The sequence below is a fragment of the Schistocerca piceifrons genome, chromosome 3, assembly GCF_021461385.2.
Source record: "Schistocerca piceifrons isolate TAMUIC-IGC-003096 chromosome 3, iqSchPice1.1, whole genome shotgun sequence".
Lineage (NCBI taxonomy): Eukaryota > Metazoa > Arthropoda > Insecta > Orthoptera > Acrididae > Schistocerca > Schistocerca piceifrons.
Genome location: NC_060140.1, coordinates 778,725,790 through 778,746,018, shown reverse-complemented (window position 1 = coordinate 778,746,018; position 20,229 = coordinate 778,725,790). Strand labels below are relative to the sequence as shown.

Here is a 20,229-nt window from a genome sequence, read left to right as displayed (position 1 = left end):
CCGCGCTGCTGCTACGGTCGCAGGTTCGAATCCTGCCTCGGGCATGGATGTGTGTGATGTCCTTAGGTTAGTTAGGTTCAAGTAGTTCTAAGTCTAGTGGACTGATGACTTCAGGTGTTATGTCCCATAGTGCTTAGAGCCATTTGAACCATTTGAAAGCAATTAACAATGGGTTCTTCTGCTCGCGGCCCTTTTCGTCAATTTGACGCAGAGTGAAGAGCATATCAACAGTAGATCGCTGAACTCGAAACCCACATTGAGACTCTGTGTACACACGCTGAGCAAGCTTGTCCAGTCCGCCCACTACCACGCTGGAAAACACTCTTCCGACTACAGTCATGCAAAAGCAAAGCTCCATGTTCTGGCCCGGACGGGACAATCGGAATCTAGCGATCTCTATGTCATCCTCTGCCGTATGGCGTCATGCGAATGAGGTACGAGGGGCATGGGACCGCACAACGCTCTCCCGGCCGTTGTAGATTTTCTTGACCTTGGAGCTGCTACGAGTAGCTCCTCATTTGGCATCACGAGATTGACAAGGGGAAGGCCTCGGACATAGCTGACCTGTTCGTCTCATATTTGGCAGGCGCTTGTGTACACCCTGAAATGAAAGACTCCAAGATATTTTGGCTCAATACCCCCTCCTTTTTGAAAAAATCGCCCCTAAAGCTCAAGACACGCAATCGACTCAAATTTGACGGCATCGATAGATAGTTGAAAACTGAGCAATTGTCATCAACATATACGGCGTTAGCAAACGTGTAATTTCGTAGAAATCGAAAAAAGAAACTTTCACGACTGTTCTTATGTACCGCTAAGACATCACTGTCGAAGGCAAGCACCGATGGCGTGGCGACCAGGACATTTGACTGGCAAGCGAAGAACCTGTGTTCGAATTTGAAATACACTTAGTATTTTTTTAAATTGTATTTTTTTTGCGAATCGAAATTAATGGGAATAGGAATGGCAATAGCCGGCCGAGGTGGCCGAGCGGTTCTGGGCGCTACAGTCTGGAACCGCGCGACCGCTACGGTCGCAGGTTCGAATCCTTCCTCGGGCATGGATGTGTGTGATGTCCTAAGGTTAGTTAGGTTTAAGTAGCTCTAAGTTCTAGGGGACTGATGATCTCAGATGTTAAGTCCCATAGTGCTCAGAGTCACTTGAACCGATTTTTCTTTTGTTTTTTTTTATTGAGGAATGGTAATAAGGTAAGTAAAGAATTAAAATTTTAAGTCTCGTCGTATGAAAACAATTGCGAGTAAGACTGCTGCGAATTCGTCATGAAGGACCACAGACAGGCGATTGCGCGACGTTTGTTTACAGTGAGGAGCGCTACAGTGTGCCCACAGAGACAGTTGTGTTATACAGGAAATGTATCTGCAGTTGCGAATATGAATGGAAATGCCGTGTGTCTAGGGCCTCCCGTCGGGTAGACCGTTCGCCTGGTGCAAGTCTTTCGAGTTGACACCACTTCGGCGACTTGCGTGTCGATGGGGATAAAATGATGATATAAGGACAACACAACGCCCAGTACCCGAGCGGAGAAAATCTCCGACCCAGCCGGGAATCGAACCCGGGCTGTTAAGTATAACATTCCGTCGCGCTGACCACTCAGCTAACAGGGGCGGACGTTGCGAATATAGGCAACGTCCAACTTTAGACTGGAATGGCAGTATTGATAATTTGTGCCGGACTGGGACTCGAACCCGGATTTTCCACTTGTCGTGAGCAGTAGGCTTAACCATTTCGGTTACCAGTACACGTTTCACAGCCAGACGCAAACTTCCAATGTCGTCGTCCATGCGTCATTCACCTGAACACGTACACTTACTATAGTTCCCGTACGGGATAGACAGTTTAATCGAAACCTGGTATCAGCCTGTTGCCTGGTATCGGTGGATAAATAACATATTGCAATGCCTGTGTTTGTAAGAAGTACGATGAAACGTTCTTTCGGACATGTATGCATTGAGGGATATCGAAATGATTAAGGCTACCGCTCGCGACACGCGGAAAATCTGGTGTCGAGTCCCGCTCCGGCATAAATTTACAATGTCGTCACCGTCTTGAAGGTTGCCGTATTCGCGAATACGTTAACTATATTTCACAACGTCTGTAGTCTCCGCAGTGCCTGTCCCATGGATATGCAAGCTTGTGCTAAGAGACATTGCATTGTACTTTATACAAAGACAGGCATTGAAATATCGTATTTATCCGTCGAAGTGAGGCTGGTAACTTTAGATTACAACGTCTATCCTGTACGGGAATTACAGTAAATGTGCGAATGTAGATCGACGCATGGGCGACAACATATGGAAGTTACGATCGAGTAGTGCAGCATGCACTTGTAACACAAAGGTTAGAGCGACCGCTTGCGACACGTGGGAAATTCGTATTCGAGTCTTGATGTAACACAAATTTCCTGTATAACGCCTCTAGCGGCCACAGTGCTGTAGGAACATTGCGTCCTATGAGGTGCGGCAATAAAGTAATGAAACTGATCTTCTTTGCAAGATGTGGCAACCCTGCAGGCTTGCGTAGGCACAATATCTTTGACATTGGTCTATAAGCTACTTCTAGTCCACGCGGCACATCGATGCAACTGCTCAGTCGTGAGTTGTGCTGTAATAAGTTAACATGTGTTTATGTCTCTCGTCACGGATATGGAACGGCATAATATTGCGCAACGGCATGCCATTTCTTGTGGGTGAAAACGTGACGACAACTTACGGTAAGCTTCAGAAGGCTTTGGGAGAGGAGGTTATGTCAAGAGCTCAAGTTTTTCGTTGGCATAAAATATTTAGTGAAGACAGAACGAATGTTGAAGATGAAGACCGCAGTGGACAACCATCAACCTCACGGACGGATGTCAACTTGGCCACAGTGCGTGAACTCGTACGATCTGATCGAAGATTATCCGTGAAAATGATACCAGAAGAACTGAACATCAATCCAGAAACGGTTCGTCTAATAATAACTAAAGATCTTGGTATGAGAAAGATTTGTGAAAAAATAGTCCCCAAAAATCTCACACCACAACAGTGAGAAACACGGAAAAATGTGGCAGCCGAGCTGGTAGAGCAAACGGAAATCAACCCAGAATTGTTGAGCTGTGTTATCACTGGTGATGAAAGTTGGTTTTTTCAGTACGATCCAGAGACACAACGCCAAAGTTCGCAAAGGTGCTCAAAGGGATCACCCAGACCAAAAAAAGCTCGCATGTCAAAGTCAAAAATGAAATGCATGCTTGTGTGCTTCTTTGGTTCCAAGGGAATTGTTCATAAAGAGTGGTTGCCTCCTGGACAAACAGTTAACCAATATTATCACAAAGAAATTTTAGAAAGACTTCGTAAAAGAGTTCTTCGTGTCCATGCCAACATTGCTGATAATTGCATTCTACATCACGATAATGTGCCATCCCATACTACTCTGTCAGTACAGCAATTTATAACCTCAAAACGCCGGCAGGTGTGGCCGTGCGGTTCTAGGCGCTTCAGTCTGGAACCGCGTGACCGCTACGGTCGCAGGTTCGAATCCTGCCTCGGGCATGGATGTGTGTGTTGTCCTTAGGTTAGTTAGGTTAAAGTAGTTCTAAGTTCTAGGGGATTGATGACCACAGATGTTAAGTCCCATAGTGCTCAGAGCCATATGAACCATTTTTAACCTCAAAACAAATTTCAGTACTTCCACAGCCACCTTATTCACCAGATATCGCTCCGTGCGACTTTTTTCTATTTCCAAGAGTCAAGACGGCGGTCAAGGGACTCCATTTTCAAACAACACAAGATGTCCAAACAACTGTGACGAGGGTCTTGGAGGATATTACAGAAGATGAGTTCCAGAAATGTTACCATCAATGGCAGAAGCTCTGGAAAAATGTGTGCAATCATAAGGGAACTACTTTGATGGAGACTACAGTAAACTTGACTAAAACGGTAAGCAACCTTTTTTTTCACATTAGTCTCATTACTTTAGTGTTGCACCTCGTACTTCTTACAAACACAGCACTGCAGTATCATACAGTTATGTTTTCTCCTTGCCTGTTTGTTATATCATATCATACAGTTACGTTATTCTCCTTGCCTGTTTGTTACATCATAGTTCTGAAGTTCGAAGAGTGAGGGTTTCAGGCAGTAATCTTATTTTTGCATGTCGGAAGCACTTGTCCTCCGTCACTAGTCTGTTGCAAACCTCGAGCGTACGTGTAGTGAATTTTTATCGCATACCCGCTGAATAAATTACGTTCTGTGGACTAATAGGATGATGCTACGTAAGTAGTATAAGACTTGAATGATATGTAATTTGTAATAAACTGCTGTTTAGTTTATGCAGTAATATCTATTCGTTTGTTTTATAATTTCTCAGTTGTGCAATATTAATCATGGGCGACGTCCAGCCTTCGTCCAAACCTGAAATAAATATTTGGAAGACCGTCACAGACAAAGGCAATCGAGAAGTGACCGACGCTATGGTTTCCTTCGAGCAACTGTTGCAAGACATGTATTTTTAATGTTGTTGTTGTTGTTAGGCAGTTCCTATTCTCGGTGTTCCAAATTGATAGGAGCACCTATCATCGAGCATTTTTGGTGCTGAAGAACGAAGTGACTTTTCGCTGGTATCGAAGAACTGTATCATGAAGACGAAACGGAAGGTGATGGCGCGGAAGAAGGCGAAACAAGTGAATCACAAATCGGTCGTAACATTTGCGAAATGCCCACGTCGCAGTCAGTGCGTGCTTCATCCATTCCGGATGAGTGTTATGAACCGGTTACCAAACAATCGAAATACGGACAGCAAAGAATCACTCAAATTGTAACCTTCAAACACTGCAAAATGATAGATATGGCCAACTGTTTAACCATCCCGTTAAAGATGTTTACATCACATGCTGCAAATCCGTCAAGTTGACAAGTTCGATTTACAAAATTGTCTTGAGAACGCTTAAAAACCACATATTGTTCACAAGTTTTGTCTGATACTGGACCCCAGTAGTGGACAAACTAATATCCTCATGTATGATACCATGTTTTTAGATGACTTGGGTAAACAGACTTGCACAGTAATAATAACACGACCACCCACATGCGTACCAATCGTTGTGATGTTTGATAATTAAATCGGCACCGTAGCTGCAAACAAGCGTTGATATACATCATTGGGGTCATGTTGAAAATGTGTGCCCTGACCAGGACTCGAATGCGAGATCTCCTGCTTACAGGGCAGGCGCTCTATCCATCTGAGCCACCGAGGGCACAGAGGACAGTGCGCCTGCAGGGACTTATCCCTTGCACGCTCCCCGTGTCGATTTAATTAGCATTTCATTCTAGAGAAGCTGCACGGTCATCAGTGGTACCGGTATCTGTTCTTTCGGGAACAGATACTACCTTCATATATAGTTGTGATGTTTATTTTTATCGTCAAGTAAAAAAAAATATTTTGAGGCTTCAAAATTGCAGTATGGTTCTCAAAACACCGTGGGAATTGCGCAACCGCGCCAATGCAATAGCAATTCATAGCATAATTCATTATTAGCTTTTTGTAACGATTTTCAGGTGATGTTATCGTATGCGCGATGCGCATCAAAATTAACTTCCGAAAAAGAAATATTTTGAAGCGATAATCAAGTTTATTTTCCATCGTATCTTCGGCAGGAACAATATAGTTGCGTGAAGACTGCACTCATTAAATGTTCCTGGTACCCTGAGTACATTTGCATCGAACGTTTATATGACAAGTAGCAGCCACTAATGAAACGGGGAAAGAGTCAGATACTGTGAGAACATCTGGCATGGATGTTAAAAGTGCTTAAATAAAAATCCGACTTTCTCTTTAACAATATAGAGTATTTATTTTTGTGTTACGTGTAGCTAGATTCTTCCAAAACAAATGCTGCTTTCATGCGAATCCCAGTGCCGACGGAGAAGGTCGGTTCTTTACCTGTTACAAACAAAATTAGTTTTAAAGTGGAATTTTACATGCCGATTCGATAACGCGGTCCAAGTTTAGTCTACTGCGATATTCATGTGGCAGAGATTCAACTAGTAGTTGGATGGCCCCTGCAGAAATATTTAGCCCTGCTGTCTCTATAGCCGTCCATAATTGCTAAAGTGTTGCCGGTGCAGTATTATTTGCCCGAACTGACCTCTCGATGATGGTCCATAATTTTTCAATGGGATTCATGTTGGCCGATTTGTGTGGCTGAATCATTCCCACGAATTCTGCAGAGTGTTCTTCAAACCAATCGCGAACAATTGCGGTCCGATGACATGGCGCATTGTCATTCACAAAAACTCCGTCTTTGTTCGGTTACATGAAATCGATGAATGGCTGCAAATGGTCTCCAAGTAGGCGAACATAACCATTTCTAGTCAATGATCGGCTCAATTGGACCAGTAGATCCAGTCAGTTCCATGTAAACACAGCGCACGCCATTATGGAGTCACCAACAGCTTCCACAGTGCCTTGTTGACAGTTCGGGTTCATGGCTTCACTAGGTCTGCAACCCGCTCGAACCTTTCCATCAGCTCTTACTAACTGAAATCGAGGCTCATCTGACCAGAACACGGTTTTCCTGTCGTCAGGTCTCTAACCGATATGGTCACGAGTCCAGGAGAGGCACTGCAGGCGATGTCGTGCTGTTAGCAAAGGCACTCACGTCGGTCATCTGCCGCCGTAGCCAATTAATGCAAACTTTCGCCGCTCCGTCCTAGCGGATACGTTCGTCGTATGTAGACATTGATTTCTGCGGTTATTTCACCCAGTGTTGCTTGTCTGTTAGAACTGGAAAATCTACAAAAACGTCGCTGCTCTCGCTCATTAAGTGAGAGGCCGCTGCTCTCGCTCGTTAAGGCCGTTGTCCGTGGTGAGAGGTAATGCCTCAAATGTCGTATTCGCGGCACGTTCTTGACACTGTGGATCTCGGAATATTGAATTCTCGTAACGATTTCCGAAATGGGATGTCCCATGCGTCTAGCTCCACCTACATTCCGTGTTCAAAGTCTGTTAATTCCAGTCATGTGGCTATAATCGCGTCTGAAACCTTTTCACACGAATCACTTCAGGACAAATGACAGCTCGACCTGTGCGCTGTCATTTTATAGCTTGTGTACGCGATACTTCCGCCATCTGTATATTTGCGTATCGCTATCCCATGACTTGTCACCTCAGAGTATGTAGAACTCGTAATATTTATAAACGCTGCACAAAACACAACCCCGTTTCCCAGAACAGCAAAAACAGAAGAAAATACTGGAAACTTCTTATGATGTCTCTAGCGTGTGTTCCTTCATGTGAATGTAAAATCTTTCGCTACACTGAACCATCAACCTGAAAACATGATACGTTCCTAGGTACACTGTGCTCCAGGTGCAACACTCTCCCCAACTATCTCCTGACGGTGTGCCAATCTTGCTGCGTAATGGTCGTAGCGTGGGACGGCATGTGTACCTTGATTCTTGAAACTCTTACATATAAATCAGTTTACATCACCTTCAAAAAAACTATTCGTAGATTCACGTTTTCGGGAGACAGAGTCACCCTAGAACACATTTCGTGAATTTTGACTCAGGAGGACAACACGGCAAGTGACATTACCCAACTTCCGAGAAACTTCACTCAGTTGAAGAGGAGTCAAAATAAGCGAACACGTGTCTCCGCTTATCCGTAGATATTTCACTGTTTCTTAGAAAAGTTTTTGACGTTATTTAGATACCTTTTAGAGCACGTTAATACCCGGCGAAATGATGACATAGTGGATAGCGTCGCGGCATCTCACTTTCTGCGCCCCGTGTTCGAAACCCGATTGTTGTGTCATTTATTTCATTTTTTTCATTAATCTACGCATGTCCGTACAAGTCTACTACACGAATGTTTCTTATTAAGTCAGGGGATACAAGGCCATTATATTAATTGTTAAATTACTACGGGATTTCACTGTAACTCTCACATTAATCATATATTATATGTGTTTATGGTGTTTTCAGGGGTTATAATCATTTTAAATTTTCGTATCTTATATTTCATTCTTATATCAAGTCTTCTATTAATTCAGGTATTTTATTCCTTTGTTTATTCTTGAGGAAGATTTGGTGCATTCTCTTCGATGATACCGATCGGAAATTCCGAACACTACTACAACCGCCCGGAGGCAGGTTAACCACAGTGACATTTCTTCGTATGAATCTCACTCGTGAAAGAAATATCGTTAAAATTGCTGAAGATTTCTCGCATTGCCAATAATTCCACGGCAAACCACGCAACACGGATCACTTTACCGAAAACTGGCGCTTACAAGTGAGTGAAGTGTTATGAAACAATGTGTGTATAGTGTGTACAGTGACTGATAGTGAGATATAAGTGAACAATGTGGCATTACAGTGTTTAATTAGTTATTTGTAAAAAAAGTATTGTATACCAGGAGTAAATCTAATGATTGTCTCCAACTAGAAGTCTGTAAATATGTGTATACGAGTTAGCTTATTTTAAATTGATCTAAATTTGTAAATACTTTGACATGCCCTATATCCTTGTAAAAAGAGACCTACGGATGAGTAAAGCTACTACTACTACTACTACTACTACTACTACTACAACTACAACTACAATTCATTATGAGTCAAGATACATTAAAGAAATTTCACCGAAAATAATTTCGTATAGTTTTCTCGTTCATTTACTTTTTGAAATCATTCACGAGAAATAAAGTTAGTAGACGAATAAGGACAATGTTGTTTTAATTACGCTGGAAAACATTCATACAGTAATTTTGTACGGACATATGTAGATGAATGAGAACAAAATAATAATAATAATAATAATAGTAATAATAATAATAATAATAATCCGGCTTCGAACACGGGACGCATAACTGTGAATTCGCGAAGATAGCTACTTTGCTACCGCTGCGACTGAACTACTTATCCTTTAAATCGGCACATAAACTACGTCGAAAAATTTGCCCGTCGTTTTCTCGGTCAGGTATCTACGGAAAAACCGAGACACGTTTATTTTGATCCCTCTTCCACTAAGCGAAGTTTCTGGGAAATTGGATTATGACATTTGCAATGTTCTCCTCATCATTACTCCTACTCCATTCATGAATTTCTCAGTAGAACCAACTGATTTGTGTGTGTATATATAAGTACAATATAACTTCTGCACAATTTCAGTGTAGTAATGTGTTCATTGTAAATAAGTGTGTATGTGTGTATGTGTATGTGTGTGTGTGTGTGTGTGTGTGTAAGTACAATCTAACTTCTGCACCATTTCAGTGCAGTAATGCGTTCATTGTAAATAAGTATTATAGTAGTTGTATTACACGTTTATTAACTCATAAATAAATAAATAAACTTTTTTATTTTAAATTCAGTGCATTAGTATTTGCAAAGTGATTCTTTCATATAGTGTTCATTAAAAAATGACGATCATTCCACTTGGGACCTGAGGAATGGTACATTAGCTTATTTGTCCGAGTTGTAAATATTTGTCATGTATTGTTATTTTTCTGACATGTTTTACATCCTGGAGGACCTCCTCACTACGGATCAGTTGGAATGAAAGTAAATCTAATCTAACCTAATGTAATTAATTTCTGGATCCGGGTCCGTCACATCAAACTGATACATCTATGCTTCAAGATCACCATAGAAAGACACCGTATAATGAAATCACCGTCGACGCGAAATTGAGCATGAACTTGCCTTTACTTTGTCAGAAATTTGCTAATTGCTCCGGAAGCAGCGCGCATTCTGTAGCGGGCACATCACGCCACAGGGCAGGCCTACCTTAAGGATGCATATGTCGTGTAGCAGTGTGTCGCCGTCGTAGCCCGGGTGGACGACGGCCGCCTGCAGCTTGTGTCGCGTGCCGCCCTCGTGAAGCCGTGTCGTGCCGGACAACACCGACAACAAGTTCATGTCCCTGTGGTCAAACTCACGGTCAGCAGTCATCACACTTTCCGCTAGCAAAAATTAATCGTAATCATGTGCATAGGCGCGTTTTGGTTTCTTTCTTGTTCACTAAAAGAATCAGCTGAAGGGTGTCCGGCAAGCCAGGACAAATTTGAACTTCGCGCCGTTTTGTCGTAGGACGGTTGGCAGACGTGGTTTTTTCATGTCTGTTATCTGCGATCCTTTCCATTAGTAGTCTGACAGATTTTGTATGATGGGCATTGTTTTTTGATGTTTACTTTCTTCGTGGAGCAGATGGCAACTGAGTAACGTATCCAAGTGATAGATAGCTATTACAACAACTGTGAAAGTCCCACGCCAACCGTTCGTGAATAACATGTGACTCTCGGAAGTAATGCTGCTCCAACGGAATCATAAGTTCGGAGGTTGATCCGGAGGTTTGAGACACGGGTTCTGTTTCAAAAGTTAAGAAAACAGGACAAACGCTTTCCGTTTAAACACAAGAAAACACTGCTGTCGTGTTCGACAATGTGGGTTTAAGCCCCAGAAAATCGATTCTCCGACGAGCTCAAAAATTGGATTTATCACCTAGTTGACTGCATGAAATCCTTTCAAAAGATATGAAACTGCATGCGTACAAGATTCAACTTACGCAATAGTTGAAGCCTGCAGATCGTGGAAAGAGACATCGATTTGCTCAACGGATCTTGGTTTGTCAAGTGGAGAACGAGAACTTCACAAACAGAATAGTTTTCTCAGATGAGGCGCACTTCCGTGTCAGTGGGTGCGTTAACAAGCAGAACTGCAGACTTTGGGGTACTGAAAATCCGCGAGTGACTGTGGAAGACGAGATGCATCCACAACGGACGACAGTGTGGTGCGGCTTTTGGGAAGGAGGAGTGATCTGGCTGTACTTTTTTGAAAATGATGAGAGAGCTACCGTCATAGTGAACGGCGAGCGTTACCGAAACATGCTTTCTGATTGGTTTTTCCCTCTTACTGATGAAATGAGACATGTCACACATCCCGTGAAACTATTACTTTGCTGAATGAAAAGTTTCCTCAAAAAATTATCTCTTTGCGTGCCAACGAGGAATGGCCTGCCAGATCATGCGCTCTCACGCATTGTGACTTTTTTTGTGGGGATTTGTGAAATCAAAAGTGTACGTGAACAAACCACAAACAATACACCAATTAAAGGATGAAATTAAAAGGCTTTAATCCAACCAGATATCTGTGAACGCCTCTTCGAGAACTTCAGTGAACACATCGTTTGTTGGCGAACGCATTGGCTGGTCATATGTAGGATATAATTTTTCATACATAAATGGGAGAAATTACCTAATGTGTTTGTAAAGTACATTTTCAACAAATTTGGTATGTTCTATAGCACTTTAATATTCGTCCCTACTTTTCGCACACCCTCTAAATAAAGTGTGTAGGACTATGCACACTATGTGATCAAAAGTATCCGGACACCTGGCTGAAAATGACTTACACGTTCGTGGCGCCCTCCATCGGTAATGCTGGATTTCAATATGGTGTTGGCCCGCCATTTGCCTTGATGACAGCTTCCACTCGCGCAGGCATACGTTCAGTCCGGTGCTGGAAGGTTTCTTGGGAAATGGCAGCCCATTCTTCACGGAGCGCTGCACTGAGGAGAGGTATCGATGTCGATCGGTGAGGGCTCGCACGAAGTCGGCGGTCCAAAACATCCCAAAGGTGTTCTATAGGATTCAGGTCAGGACTCTGTGCAGCCCAGTCCATTATAGTGATGTTACTGTCGTGTAACCACACCGCCACAGGCCGTGCATTATGAACAGGTGCTCGACTGTGTTGAAAGATATAATCGCCATACTCGAATTGCTCTTCAACAGTGGAAAGTAAGAAGGTGCTTAAAACATCAATGTAGGCCTGTGCTGTGATAGTGCCACGCAAAACACAAAGGGATACTAGCCCCCTCTATGAAAAACACAACCACACCATAACACCATCGCCTCCGAGTTTTACTGTTGGCACTACACACGCTCGCAGATGACGTTCACCGGGCATTCGCCATACCTACACCCTGTCATCGGATCGTCACATTGTGTACCGTGATTCGTCACTCCACACGTTTTTCCACTGTTCAATAGTCCAATGTTTACGCTCCTTACACCAAGCGAGGCGTCGTTTGGCATTTAACGGCGTGACGTGTGGCATCTGAGCAGCCGCTCGACCATAAAATCAAAGTTTTCTCATCTACGGCCTAACTATCATAGTATTTGCAGTGTGTCTTGATGCAGTTTGGAATTCCTGTGTGATGGTCTGGATAGTCGTCTGCATATTACACATTACGACCCTCTTCAACTGTCGGCGGTCTCTGTCAGTCAACAGACGAGGTCAGCCTGTACGCTTTCGTGCTGTACGTATCCCTTCACGTTTCCACTCCAGTATCACATCGGAAACAGTGCACCTAGGGGTGTTTAGGAGTGTGGAAATCTTGCTTACAGACGTATGACACAAGTAACACCCAATCACCAGACCTCGTTCGAAGTCCGTGAGTTCCGCGGAGCGACCCATTCTGCTCTCTCGCAATGTCTAATGACTGCTGAGGTCGATGATATGGAGTACCTGGCAGTAGGTGGCAGCACAATGCACCTAATACGAAAAAAGTATGTTGTTGTGGGTGTCTGAATACTTTTGATCACATAGTGTAGGTGCACGTACAGGTACAGTCGGCGACAGAGTTAGTGAGATCCCTCGCCTCACCTTTGCCGAACTGCAGAGCATTTTTAAGTAATATGGGAGACCATACTGCTAAATTCTTTTTCAGTAGAACAAAGTATCCAAAACTGTCACAAATTAGTAGTATAATACGTCCTTTAGGCTTCCAAACGGTCTGTGTCTATATTCAGTCCACAGTGATACTGAAGTAGCTTTGCAGGATGGACTACAATAAAAGTATAAACATGTAGAAGTAGGGATGGATACACAAGGAAACCAAGTTAATTTATCATTCACCGCTACAGTCACTACAACTGACAGAAGGAAAAAGCAGGCATTAACAACTGTGCGATTCTAAAACTTTTCCCTCCTTAGATCCAAAGGGTACAGAATCAAGTTAGGGACAAAACTTATGGGGTAGAAGTTGTCTTAGGATTTCTGTAACGATAGTCATTCTGCCTGTTAGCCGATCTTTACAGAAGAGGTTAAAATGTTGTTTCCAGTGAGATTAAAACAGAAAACTAATGCATTCTTTCATTTGAATTGAGGACACTTTACCTCTAAACTAGTATACATATACGTGGAACCAGCGCATCGTTGTTGTCCAAGAGATAACCAAGACTAGGAATTCGCAACGTAAAAGGCGAAGTCAGCAGGAGTTCCTGCTGGAAGAAGCTTTCTGGATTAAGTAAAATAAATCTGCTATCTCTGTGGCATCCTTTAAGTAAGAATAATTCAGAATATTTAACCTAAATGACAAGAAAATAACGGGTGAATTTACCAGGATGATTCTGATCCAAACCAAGAAGTAAACCAAGTGTCACGTAGTTGCCAAACATGTTCTACAATGTTGCCAATTCTCTATTAGAATAGCGTCAGGCGGAGGAATACGGCAGCTCAGCCGATCTGATTCTCGAACTGGGTGGGATCGTGAAAGCTCACCCTACGAAGAAGCGATGTAACTTGCTGTCAGTCTATTGACAGGCAGCAGATACTCCTAGTATATGGCAATGAGTTTTATTCGCATTTCTGTTACTATGATTTGGGTCTAAATCGTAGTTACGGATAATATCCAGATGTACCGACTGCAAGTCGAACATAATAAATAAAGAGGAGGAAAACTTATTTTGGCAATTCTCTTTTTTGGTAGCGATATGGGTGTCTTAAGCAAACTGCACGCTGAAAACCTCATTCACATGTATGCGATCCGCTTTTTTAGCATCACCAGACGCTCTTAATATTATAAGTAAATGACATTTATTTTAATATTATATACATAAACAAAAGTCATTGATTCTATAAAAACCAAAGAGATGAAAAGTGTCTTCTAATCGTAATGATAACAGTATAGGCACTTTGTAAATAACAGCGAACAGAAAATGGTTCGAATGGCTCTGAGCACTATGGGACTTAACATCTATGGTCATCAGTCCCCTAGAACTTAGAACTACTTAAACCTAACTAACCTAAGGACATCACACAACACCCAGTCACCACGAGGCAGAGAAAATCCCTGACCCCGCCGGGAATCGAACCCGGGAACAGCGAACAGCACCTGATGAATTAGCTTTGCGATTTTCAGAAACTTAAGACAGAGAGGAACCAAAGTAACAAGAAAAGTATGATAACACTATGTTTGTATTTGTAGGAAGTACCATGCGATGTTCCTTCGGACATTCACGCATCGTACGTCTTACAAACAGAGACACAGCAATATCGTACTTACCCCGCTAATATCAGGCTAGCGAATTACGATAAAAACAACTCTCCTGCAAGGGATTTACAGTAAGTGTAAGAGCGCATGTTAATGACGCATGAACAATAACATACGGGAATTTGTGTCTGGCTCTGAAGCGTGCACTGATACGTAGCTGAAATCGTTAAGGCGACCGCTCGTGAAAAGCAGAAAATCTGGGTACGAGTTCCGGTGCAGCAAAAACTTTCAATCTTGTCATTCCATTCTACAACTGGACTTTGCACATATTCACAGCTGTGAATACATATGGTTGATCTAGGCGGGTGTGGAACAGTTATCTCACAGATAGTTCATTTTAATTGTGGTTTATTTCTCGGTTGTTTGCTCGAGGCTATCACAACATTCATACATACACTGTCGAGGTGTAATTGCTAAAATGGTCTGCTATTTTAAATGTTACCACTCTTGTGGCCAGATCTAACTCACTGGGGGAAGCTAATAGCAAATTCATTTCATTTTGGAGACCATTGGAAACGCTAAATAACGCTCTCAATATACTTACTGCGCACATCAATTTGTCTCATGAGACAATTTCTCATCGGCTCTTGCTTAATTAAAAAGTTGAATGTCACATAAATAGGGTAAAACCAGAAGGACAAATCAGAATGAAGACTAGACACCTCACTCTTTATACCACAATGGAATAACTTGAAAAATTTTAGCACTGATAAGGCAACTGTTTAGATGAAATGATGTTGATGAAACAAATCAAACATTTCGAGACGAAACCTAAATCATTTCTTCATAAAGCATTTAGGTTCTGAAATCACCCCTACACAACTAACAAACAGCAAATACGTATAACTCAAAATCTCTTCGAGTCGTTTTAAGCAATTTGGCAACCCGAGGTCGCAGTGGGGAATGTCCGCCACCTGATACTGTCGTCGTACCAGTCCCCGTGCGATGCAATACCCAACTAGCGTCTTACAGTTTAATCTACTCAGCAATCAGCAATGATATAGTTTCAGGAAGAGATTAAGAAGAGAGCTAAGGAGTCCACAGCTTTCAGGAAATTAATCATGACAGTTTCCATAGAATCAGTACGATTTAATTTAGTTTGACAAGCCTTACTACATGGTAGTTGTCCAGAGAGAAAGTGGTTAATTTCGATATTACTTTCTCAAGAGTGACATTTGGGGCCCTTGGAATTAGCCAACCTACGTTGCTGGTGCGGAAACATTGTAAGAACTCCGTGTTCCCGTACGTGGGCATTGAGTTACATCAACACTTCCCTGAATCTGTATCTTACAAGGAAGAGCCGCAACAGAACGCTCTCTGACACAATCGGAACTTCACTTGTTTGTGTTTTATGTGTGTCTAATGAATTTCGCATTTAGAGAGGCCTCGTATACAGGCTGAATTTCGCAAGTATGTTTCGTTTATGTGTGTGCCTACGAGTACCAAGTCCGCAGCTCGTGGTCGTCCGGTATCGTTCTCGCTTCCCGCGCCCGGGTTCCCGGGTTCGATTCCCGGCGGGGTCAGGGATTTTCTCTGTCTCGTGATGACTGGGTGTTGTGTCATGTCCTTAGGTTAGTTAGGTTGAAGTAGTTCTAAGTTATAGGGGACTGATGACCATAGATGTTAAGTCCCATAGTGCTCAGAGCCATTTGAACCTACGAGTACCAATATGATTTCCACATTTGCTTGAGTGTAGAGACTAGTGTTACCAGTACACTTTGCGTGTCACTGACTCTCATATGCCAACGGACACACGGTTTCTGTTTTTATATGGGCTGCTTATCATCCTATGGCTAACAGTGTTATCTCCGTTTTGAAAATGTTATTATCGACTGCTTTAGATTAACAGAGGTCAGGGTGACGTGCAGGAATGGGCATCAGTTTCAGCTGAGGAATTCTTTTTTCTTTTTTTTCCTTTTTTTCTTTTTTTCAGGAACGCCCACAACGAGACTGAGATAAAAATGTCGTGTATCCTCTCCTTACATTATTGTTATATTTGGTATCTTTAATTTGGTAGTTCACTCATGTATCGTATCGTCAGACTCGTTTGTTAATTTACGTTTTATTTTCTGTGAGAAGTATGGAATGTTCCAGTGGTAGGAGTCAGTGTTTTGGTATTCAGGCGATTGTAGCGAAGATAGTAAAGGCCTCACTGGACAAAACTTTGAGTTCTAACGCGAAATTGCCGCTTGCATTTTTTTTTGCATACAAATTTTGTTATTTTGTTTTGTCGGCAGCTGGTTTAAGCCACTAATGCACTGAGCTAGCCAGACGGGATCCCTTTTGATGTGTTTCTTTCCGAACACAGTAACTCCCGCTGTCATCTTTGTGCTTTTATTGTGTGGTTTGCGCGATGGAGGTTCGGTGTCGCCACTGAAGCATAGAGAATTTCCTTCTCACAAACGTCAATTACATGAGCTGATTTTAAAAGTAAAAAACTGGAGATATCAAATATACTTTTAACTTAATTTCTTCTCAGGGAATTTAATAGTATTTGATTGTTCCTGAATTTATCAGCCCGGTTGTTGTCTTATCTTTGCATTGTTCTATATTTCTATTTAAGTGTCTATGATTATACATGAACACCGCGAATAATTTTCAAATTTGAATTGAAATAATTTTAAAGAAGATACTGTCATTTCCTTCCACAGATTCACTATTTCAGTAAAAGTTTCAATAATAGAGTCTAAGAATAAATTCATGCTTAGGAACTTGCATTGAAGTTTTTTTGTGTATTTGTGAAGAGGGTTGCAGAATGTGGTTTAAAGAAGCACTTTCGGTGTTTCAGTGATGTATGCGCCAGTTTACAGTTATAATCGCGGTGGTACCACAGCCGCCTGAATTGCGTCAAGCAGGTAGCCGGCGTTTCGAGATAATCCCTCCGACAGACTCGGGCAACGCTTCCAGCCTGTAATCCGTGTTTTATCTACGAGTATCAGCGGTTGCCTTCAGTGGCATCGCCAGCCAGTTTGTTCAAAGGCCTCCGTGGCTGCTCGCACCTGTCACGAACAGCGTCGGTACGCGACTGTTTCAGGACAAGCGAGAAGCTTTACTGCAGACTTTGGAAGCTCTGATGCACCTTTAATCAAACCCCTGACACATACAACACTCGAGACGGAAACATGATCACTGAATATAGGCAATATAATTTTGTTGTTTTCCATTGTATGGTTCTTTACGTTGAAACACGTATGTAACGCAGCAGCGATGGGGAGGCATTGTAGCGTCTCTGACCAGAGAGCCATTTATCGTAGTTAGTCTGCGCTTGACCGCGCGAGTGTTGCGAGCAGTACGCTAGTAGTCGTCATGCAGAGCGGTCGGTCAGTAGTAGCAGCCCAGTGCGGTTGTGTGATGTAGGCGGTCGGCAACACTGGTCAAGATGCTGAATGAGGTAAACTGTTAATTAATATAATCATTAGATAATGTAAAATTTATTTATTGTAATTAATCTCCAACAAGTCCCCCAATAATAATTTTGATTTCAAAAGCATTTTTTCAAAAATTTAATTTTTTTATTGAACTAAAGATTTCGTTGCACTTCCCATTTCATTCCACTTCTTTTGAAGAAAAATTTCAGTAAAATCACAGAAAAAAGGAATATTATTATTTGCAATGCAGTTCCTCCAAGCCGTGCGCACGAATAAGAGCAGAAATTTGACTACCAGTTACAATGAGGTAAGACTTTAATTCTGATTGTTTTACACAGGGCCAAAGACCGATATTTCGGTTTAATTGAATTTTCTTATCACTGAATTGACCTTAATTTTTTGTGAAGAACTTATATTTGAGTCAGATTGCTAATTTTTGTTTAATTGTCATTGTCAGTAGATTTCATTGTGGCGAGGTTACACTTAGCGCAATGTCCATTAGGATTCTTAAATAAAATTAACACAATTTTTAAATCATTGCAGGGAGGTTATTCTTGGCTCCTATTCATTTATTATTTCTTTCTTTTAAATTTCGGTGGGGAGGTTACACTTGGCGACACCCAGTCCAGGATCGTATTTCGTTGAGAGTCTTTTGAAAAACAGTCAGATATCTGCTCTTATTTGCTTAGATATAATTAGGATTTGGCGCTACGCTTTTATTAACTTGTGACTTTCTTTCCACAGATCAACGACAATTCGTTTGCTCTGTTGTATTTGTTTGTTGCCTTTCTGTATTTGTGCTTATTTCTTTTGTGAATAATTGTGACCACTGTAAAAATGCCGCGAAAGACTGTGAATAGTGTATCGCGAGGTATTACGAGCGAAATTACCGGCTCAAACGACTTTACCGATAGGACATGTGACACGCAGTGTAATGATGTCAATCCTGCGTTCATTAACAATCAGTGTATTCCAAGCACTAATGATGACTTTTATCTTAATGATGAACAAACGAACTCGGTTATGTCCTCTGTTGATTTGACGACAATCGATGACGCGGGACGCTCTATTGTAATGAGCGCTGCCCAGCTTAACACACCCGATTTGGAAAATTCAAGTAACATACAAACAAATTTTTCGAATGAAAATGGTCAGTGTAGCGAAAGTACGACGGATTTATTTAATTCCGAAATAGGGACTGACAGTGTATGTTTAACTGGCAAACCTTTTTGTAAATTACAGAATGACCAAATGGTCACGCAAAACGAAATAATTCCAGATCGACAATTGAATAGCACAGAGAATAGAAATGCTAATTTTGAATCGGATCCAATTATGGCATTTTTGCGGCAAAATTTCAAACAGTTTAATGAAAAATTTAATAAAATGGATGAAAATTTCAAACAACTAGATAAAAAACAAGACAATAATAATGCGGATCTCAAACAACAACTTAGTGAACAGGACAAAAAATTTAATAAAATTGATGAAAATTTCAAACAACTTAGGGAAGATAACAAACACTTAAATGAGAAACTTGACAATAATGACGAAAATCTCAAACAACTTAGTGAATAGGTCAGACAACAGAATGAAAAATTAGACGATAATTCCAGACAGCTTAATGAACAAATTAGAGCCGTTGCCGCGCAGTGCCATGACACTAAGGAACAGTTGCGCGTGGAGATTGAGGCTTGTTCACAAAAAAATAGCGAAGAAGTTAAGTCTGTTGCGCAAGAATTAAGAGAAATGCAAACAGCCGCAACAGAAACACTCAGAGACGAAATTAGCGGAGTCGCTAAACAATGTTCTGAAAAAGCTACACAATTACGGGACGAGTTTAAAGCAATGACGGTAGAACTTTCGCGCACAATGGACGCAAAGATAGACGCGAAATTCGAACAGCAGAACACTCAGATTAACGAGCGCTTTAATCAGCACATACAGAACAGTGATACGCGTTTCCGCAAATTTATTCAGGATCAAAATAAAGTCAAGCGACAAGTAATGGAAACAATCACAGCACAGAGACAGGAAGACAAACGTAAAATGTTTGCGAAGGCAAAAACGTATGTAGACAATAATATTACTACAGTGTCCGACAAAATTAATACCATAGAACAGTTGAACGCGGAATTACGAGATGAAATTTCTGATCTTAAATCAAAAACAGATACACACACAGTAAATATTCAAACAGTGACAGACAGATTCGAACAATTAGAATTAACACAGGATTGCGATGTGATCAAAGCTGATGTTAAAAAACTGAACGAAACTACGCGTAAGTTGCAAAAACAGACTAATGCGTCTGATTCTAAAACCGATGATCAGGTTAAAATACTGACTGAAAAATGTGATGAATTGGCCAGTCGTATTGATGTTATCGAAAATACTAATGACAATAAATCAGACGATACTGCACCGGTTTCATTTAACCAAACACCTGAATTTCAAAATTTACAGCTGACAATTAATGAGATCGATTCATCTAACAACACGTTACGTAGAAAGTTGTCAAATTTACAGCAAG

The 20,229-nt window shown here is 41.6% G+C and overlaps 1 protein-coding gene across 1 annotated transcript in view; it reads right to left on the bottom strand.

Moving 5' to 3' along the window:
* LOC124789058 (mite allergen Eur m 3-like) overlaps positions 1–20,229 on the bottom strand; it is a 122,384-nt gene that overhangs the window by 60,049 nt on the left and 42,106 nt on the right. Inside the window, exon 3 of the mRNA XM_047256349.1 lies at positions 9,783–9,918. Within this exon, the coding sequence (XP_047112305.1) occupies positions 9,783–9,918 (136 nt within the window). The remainder of the gene's footprint in view (positions 1–9,782; positions 9,919–20,229) is intronic.